At 40.6% G+C, this 6,528-nt stretch overlaps 2 protein-coding genes across 2 annotated transcripts; one reads left to right on the top strand and one right to left on the bottom strand.

Moving 5' to 3' along the window:
* Window positions 1–494: 494 nt before the first annotated feature.
* Window positions 495–3,627, bottom strand: LOC112192115 (rust resistance kinase Lr10). Its single transcript, XM_024331683.2, has 4 exons — window positions 2,914–3,627; window positions 2,801–2,824; window positions 2,635–2,661; window positions 495–2,457 (listed from the first exon to the last, which is right to left on the bottom strand). The coding sequence occupies exons 1-4, from the start codon at window positions 3,614–3,616 to the stop codon at window positions 1,310–1,312; spliced, it is 1,902 nt and encodes a 633-aa protein (XP_024187451.1). The 5' UTR covers window positions 3,617–3,627; the 3' UTR covers window positions 495–1,309.
* A 164-nt stretch (window positions 3,628–3,791) lies between these two features.
* LOC112192114 (rust resistance kinase Lr10) lies at window positions 3,792–6,268 on the top strand. Its single transcript, XM_024331682.2, has 2 exons — window positions 3,792–4,796; window positions 4,927–6,268. The coding sequence occupies exons 1-2, from the start codon at window positions 4,004–4,006 to the stop codon at window positions 6,042–6,044; spliced, it is 1,911 nt and encodes a 636-aa protein (XP_024187450.1). The 5' UTR covers window positions 3,792–4,003; the 3' UTR covers window positions 6,045–6,268.
* Window positions 6,269–6,528: the final 260 nt, after the last annotated feature.

Below are 6,528 nucleotides of genomic sequence, written 5' to 3' on the forward strand. Positions count from 1 at the left end.
AACGTTATCAGAGTTAGAGGAGAGGGCTCTGAACTCCGTGAAACAAATCCCACATCGGGAGAGGTTTTGCAATTAAATGGTCTGATCATGCTCAGCCTAGTTGGGCCCCTTGTTGGGCCTGATGCTCAGCCTAGTTGATATGCTGGGCCGATTGGGTAAAAATAATACAAGCTGATAAATTATTATATGAAAAATGTCAAGGTAAAAACATTAACGAAAATATATTTTCTTTCCTGAAATTTGTTGTTGAAAATTGTATTTTTAGATTAATTATAATACTAAAATTGTTGGTATAGATACCTCTCAGGCACAAGTATCGGAAGCACCAGACTCGCTAGCTACTTAAAACGATGCCGATAACATACACTTATGGTATCGAGTGGACCACAGCTAGTCCCACATTGGAAATAAAGGGGGTGACAAATCCATCCCCACACTATAAATACATGTCTCGCCACTCACCCAAGGTAAACAACCACTCTCCATTTACTCATACCTAGTCTACATTCTTACCTACTCCTCCATAACCGGTCTCTACCCACTCCACACAGCTCACCTCCCTTGCACACTCACAACCCAACGTCAAAAGGGGTTATTGGTTTTGAAAATCAAGCTCAGGAAGCAACCCATCATCAAAATCAAGTCTTTCTTTAGTTGCTGGGTTTCAGTTTGCAAATAGTTTGAGGAGAGAGAAAGTAGATCCGGACTTTTCTCCCTCTCCCCTACCAGCTAATTCCGGTCACCACCGCGACTCACCTCCACCACCATGGAACTCACCGACCCCCGACGAGTTCAACGCAGCCTCCGTGGCACCCGGTAGCAACTCACGCGCCGACGCCGGTGAAGCCAATATCTGATTTGGGCACCCAAATATGAACACCCAACGTTCTTCTTTCTTCCATCTCCAGCACAACACCATCAAAAGCTTATCTCTCCTCCATTAATCACACCTGCAAATCTCACAGTTCTGGGTTCATAGTTGAGAGAGTGATGGAAGAAAGAAAAAGAAGTCCCACGTTACTGAACCACTACAATGGCTACTACATTCTGCCAATTAAATGTAGTTCTGTGGACGCATTTACGTTGTATGCATCAATCAACTTCACAAAGTAAATAAGCTTTTGAATTATGTGTTTACCCAGACAAGTATAATATGAAATTCCTAGAATTCCTTTAGGAACTGATCAAATAAACAATTTTCGATAGATCCTGATAAAGCTCATTATTGACCTGTTATTCAAAGTTTCGAATTGAAATGAAGCTTAAGAAGAGGCATACACGTATAAATAGGGCATTAATTGCATTCCCCTTACACCATGGAAGTAGATTCTGTAGCACTTTGTGGCATGGCAGATATCTCTTCGAAATCTGTGTCATCGCTGTCATCAGGTAAACCCTCAGTTGGCATTTGCTGGGGACAAACCAACGGTTTTGGAGGCATTTGCAAGACTTCTTCACCTTCAAGCATCTCTAAAACCTTGGTCATCGAAGGGCGGTCAGCAGGCATTAGTTGTATGCACCACAAAGCAGCCATGATCATCTTCTTGGCTATTTTAGTATCGTACTCACATGCATCCTCAATTTCAAGACTCTTTCCCTTTTCTAGTTGCTCATAAATCCAGGAAGGGAAGTATATTTGGCTCGAATGTTCTACATCTGGATTCAAGTTTTTCCTCCTCCCTGCTATTTCCATTAACAACATTCCGAAGCTATAAACATCAGCTTTGTAGGAAACACCACCAATAGTTCTGTAGTACATTTCTGGAGCTATATATCCCCTTGTGCCTCTTGCTGCAGTAACAGAAATAGTGTTCTGATCTCTCGGGTAAAATCTTGCAAGCCCAAAGTCTGAAATTTTGGAATTAAAGTTTTCATCAAGGAGAATGTTGTGGGGCTTAATATCAAAATGTAGAATTTGAATATCACATCCCTGGTGTAGATATTCAATTGCACGAGCCACCCCTAGAGCTATCTCATGCATTCTATCCCAACTTAGAGTAGGATTATTTTCTGCATCACACAAGATATATTTGTCGAGGGATCCATTAGGCATGAATTCATAAACAAGAGCTCTTTTAGACCCCTCAGAACAGAATCCAATTAGTTGCACCACATTGACATGATGAATTCTTCCTATTGTGGCAACTTCATTGATGAAATCTTGCCCTTTACTTTTGGAATCATTCAACATCTTTACTGCAACAAGATGACCATTTGATAGCTCTCCTTTATAAACAGAACCAAAACCTCCCTGACCAAGTTTATCTTTGAAAGAATTCGTCACCGTCTTAATTTCTGAATATGAATACCTGCTTGGCATAAGATTCTTGTATGCATCCAAGAATTCTTCAACGTCCTTATCATCATCCTTCAGGATCTTTTTCCAAGACAGTTTGTACAACAAGAAAAGCACCAAAACATTGATGCAAAGTGCCATTCGTACAGTCAGACTGAATCCTGTCATAGAAATACAGATAGGCGTTAGGAATTTCATCCTGAAATAAAAACTTTAAACTCCATATATGCAGCGGTGTTTTCGGAAAGGCTTAAATCAACACTCAGTCAGAGAACATATCATTAGTCAAGAACACGACATTTAAGGAACATGTATATAAGTCTTGAAATTGGGCTTACCGGTGATGAAGGCGATTAGTACAAAATCTATGTGAATACAGAATCAACAAAGAGGAAATGAGTTAGGTTCACGGAGGGAAAGAAGCTCAGAAATTGTAATGCTATTGCTCTATCATGTTTGGGAAATTAAATGCAAGTACTAAATAGAAAAGGCCGTCAGACTTACCTTCTTTCAAGAATCTACCAAAACCTGGAAATACATTAGTAGAGTCAATAACAGAGTGAAGAAAGAATAAGATATACAGAATTAGCTTGTCAAACTGATTAAAACATACTCACAATAGAGGGGATGGAATCGGCTGTAGCAGTACAAGACGGTAGAAGACGGTGGGATAGAAGGCAGTACAAGACCCCCCCATTGAAGTAGAAAGCCCTTTCTCAACTCATCGCGGATGAAAGAGAATGAAAGGTCATTACCAGATTCGTGTAACATGGAAAGGGTCATGCTGGTGATATTACAAGACGGTAGAAGATGAGACACACTATCTCCCAGCATAATGTAAGAATATGTAGTAGATGACCACGACGATGAGCTATTACTGCTATTTATTTTTATGTAGTCTGGGGACTCAACTTTCTGCCGGCAATCATAGAAGACTACAGTCACGCTTGCATAATCCGGGTAGTAAGGGCTTGTGGTAAAGTCATATGTTGTCAAACGGTGATTGGGCCTAAAGGGGCAAGTATCCCTTAGTAGACCAGGATCCACAACCCGGATCGTCTCCAATTCATAATCGATTCCTAAGACATAATATGTACCATCGAAAAGTTTTAAAATGGTGCGATTCTGCTCACATGAAAGTTCAGCTGGAGAGTTTAGACAATTGTTAGCAGAAGTACCATTACTTTTCAAGCGAAACGGGTACCTAATGTCATGGAGATCCCCACAGGAAGCTGGCGGACAGTCCTGTTCTGCCTTGGCATCATCATGATAAATTGCAAAGCAAATAAGAACACAAGTTATCAGAATACTTTTTGGCATCTTGGGAGAGCCTGATATTTAGGAGGAAAATAAAGGAAGAAAACATTCCAATAGCAAGGTTTAATAGGCAGAATTTTTGCTGGACTAGAGAAAAATACAAGGAATAGGAATACGATATTCCACACGGTGAAGGAAGAAACTGGGAACCTTCCTCGCCATGCACTTGCCAAGAAAGCTACCCTAGCCTAGAGCAATGACCGCCACTGTTGGGTCAAGTCAAGTGATAAGGCAGAATAATAATTTGAGTGAAATATATGCCTCCGAAATGGAATACAATGGCAGATTGTATGAGTTATAAAGCATGTGAACCGACCAAAGACTAGCACATTGTATGTAAATAGTTATAACCAACTGTTTCATATATGCTAAGAGAGTAGACTAGTTAAGATGAATATCCTGCCTCTGCTTTTCTTGCTTGTAATTGTGTTCCCCAGTATTGTTAAACCAATTAGCAAAGCAGCCGATGATCACGACTGCCCAGTTCAAAGGTGTGGGCATGATGGTCCTGATATCAAGTTTCCATTCCGTCTACAACACTATCCCCGTCACTGTGGCCATCCAGAGTTTGAGGTTTCCTGCAGCAGCTTCAGCAACAAGACCATGATGAAGCTTTCCTCATCGTCAGGATTCTTTCTAATACAAACAATCGATTACGAGAGACAACAGTTTCGTGTGTATGATGAGGATGATTGCCTCCCGAGACGCCTTCCTAATTTTACTCTCTCCTTCTCGCTCTTTAAACCAGCAAATGTGATTAAAGATTGCTGTTCCATTTACAATTACGAACAAAATTTGATGTACATGACGTTGTTAAATTGTACCCAGGCACAAGATCTCATGCACAGCTTTCCGATCTCATGTCTCAGTGTCCCAGGGCATTATCAAATTCTGGCTGTTAATGGGGATTTTACTTTAAATGAATTGCCGGTAGGCAGTGAGTGCTATACTTTGTCAGAATTCTTTCTTCCAGTTCAAAAAACACTGGAAGATCCGTGTGGCTGTGAACTAGACAATCGTCTTTTCCTGGAATGGAATCCATCGGACTTCCCAGAATGTCAGAACTGCAGTGGAAGGTGCTATATCAATTACAGCAGCAATCAAGTCTTGAAGTGTTATCCTCCCATTCCCAGTCCCCGTTCCATTCCCAGTCTCATTCCCAGTCCCATACAAAAACACAAAGGTACGTGCCTAGTGAGCTTTCCACGAAATAAATATCTTGTGTTCAAGACGGCACTAGAAAATATAATTGTAAAAAAAGTATCGTCTACTAGTATCGTTCACCTTTACTAATTATCTCCTATTTAATTCAGGTCTATCAACTAGGTTTATTGTCATGGGAGTGAGTGTATGTGGGTTTGTTGTCTTGTCAACTACGGCGGTAGCCATCTTTTACCATTTAAAGCAATCAATAAAGAGGAAAGAGGAAAAGGAGAATCAAAGAAAGATTGAAAAGTTCCTAGATGATCACAAGTCCCATGTACCAACAAGATACTCCTATGCTGATATAAAGAAGATGACAAATGGATTCAAGAAGAAGTTGGGTGAAGGCGGTTTTGGAAGTGTTTTCAGTGGAAAGCTTCCCACTAATGGAGTTCCGGTAGCCATAAAAGTCCTCAAGGATTCTGAAGGAAATGGAGATGATTTTGTTAATGAAGTGGGAACCATTGGTAGGATTCACCATGTAAACGTGGTCCGCCTACTTGGGTTTTCCGCTGAAGGAGGCAAACGTGCTCTTATTTATGAGCTCATGCCAAACAGTTCTCTGGGGAAGTTTATCACATCTAGAGGATCAAATAAGAGCAGCAGTTCATTTAACTGGGAGAAACTTTGCAACATCATCACAGGTATAGCAAAGGGAATCGAGTACCTTCACCAAGGGTGTGACCAGAGGATTCTCCACTTTGATATCAAGCCTCACAATATCTTGTTAGACCATGCCTTTAATCCGAAGATTTCTGATTTTGGTATGGCTAAACTCTGTTCCAAGGAAGATAGTGTTATATCTATGACTGCTGCCAGAGGCACTACGGGCTACATTGCGCCTGAAGTATTTAATGGAAACTTCGGAACTGTCTCCTACAAATCAGATGTGTATAGTTTTGGGATGCTAGTTCTTGAAGTTATTGGAGCTATGAAGGAAACTGCTGTTACATCTAGCGACAATGAGGTGTATTTTCCTGAATTGATTTACGAGTGTCTGATCCAAGGAGAAGAGTTGGATTTGGAGCTAGCTGATGATGGAGATGCTCAGATTGCTAAGAGATTAGCAATTGTGGCACTTTGGTGCATCCAGTGGTACCCGGTGAGTCGCCCTTCCATGAAAGCAGTTGTTAGAATGCTGGAAGGCCCCTCTGAAAGCTTGATCATGCCACCCAATCCGTTTGCTTCCACGACTCAGATGGAACAAACAACAACCCCATCAAGTTAATTAGAAAATATGTTTAAGTGATTTCACTGATGCTTGTCTACATGCCTGCATTCTAAAGGTGTACTGGTGTTGATCCTAAAATAATCCACTGCAAATAGTTTTTGTTAAATTGTATCTCAGTCAGTGTTTCAATATTGTTACCAGATATCAGTTAATAAATGACTACTTCAGAGAAAGGAAAAGTCGCCTTTTATGTGGTACATGATCTTTTCGGTTGGAACTACTTGAATGCAAACTTGTTATGCAGATTAATGTTGAATGCATGATCTTTTTGGTTGGAACTACTTGAATGCTTGATGTATTCCGAAGTCGGAAACAACACGCCTAGTTTGACTAAACGCTGGTCTTAGCATTCTGAGAAGTCATTCTCGAAAGCATCACATTTTCTGTGAAGATCAAACGGTAAATGCATGCACTTGCATACTTTTTCACCAATAATCCCCATGGAGTTTCGAAGAAGTTTCTTATTAGAACCAACTATTCT

This window comes from Rosa chinensis, chromosome 3 (genome assembly GCF_002994745.2).
Source record: "Rosa chinensis cultivar Old Blush chromosome 3, RchiOBHm-V2, whole genome shotgun sequence".
NCBI lineage: Eukaryota > Viridiplantae > Streptophyta > Magnoliopsida > Rosales > Rosaceae > Rosa > Rosa chinensis.

Coding starts and splice junctions, on each gene's coding strand:
- LOC112192115 (XM_024331683.2), bottom strand. CDS start 3,616: ATGCCAAAAAGTATTCTGATAACTTGTGTTCTTATTTGCTTTGCAATT. Junction 2,825..2,913: donor CCGATTCCATCCCCTCTATT/GTGAGTATGTTT, acceptor ATGTATTTCCAG/GTTTTGGTAGATTCTTGAAA. Junction 2,458..2,634: donor ACTAATCGCCTTCATCACCG/GTAAGCCCAATT, acceptor TTTCTATGACAG/GATTCAGTCTGACTGTACGA.
- LOC112192114 (XM_024331682.2), top strand. CDS start 4,004: ATGAATATCCTGCCTCTGCTTTTCTTGCTTGTAATTGTGTTCCCCAGT. Junction 4,797..4,926: donor TCCCATACAAAAACACAAAG/GTACGTGCCTAG, acceptor TATTTAATTCAG/GTCTATCAACTAGGTTTATT.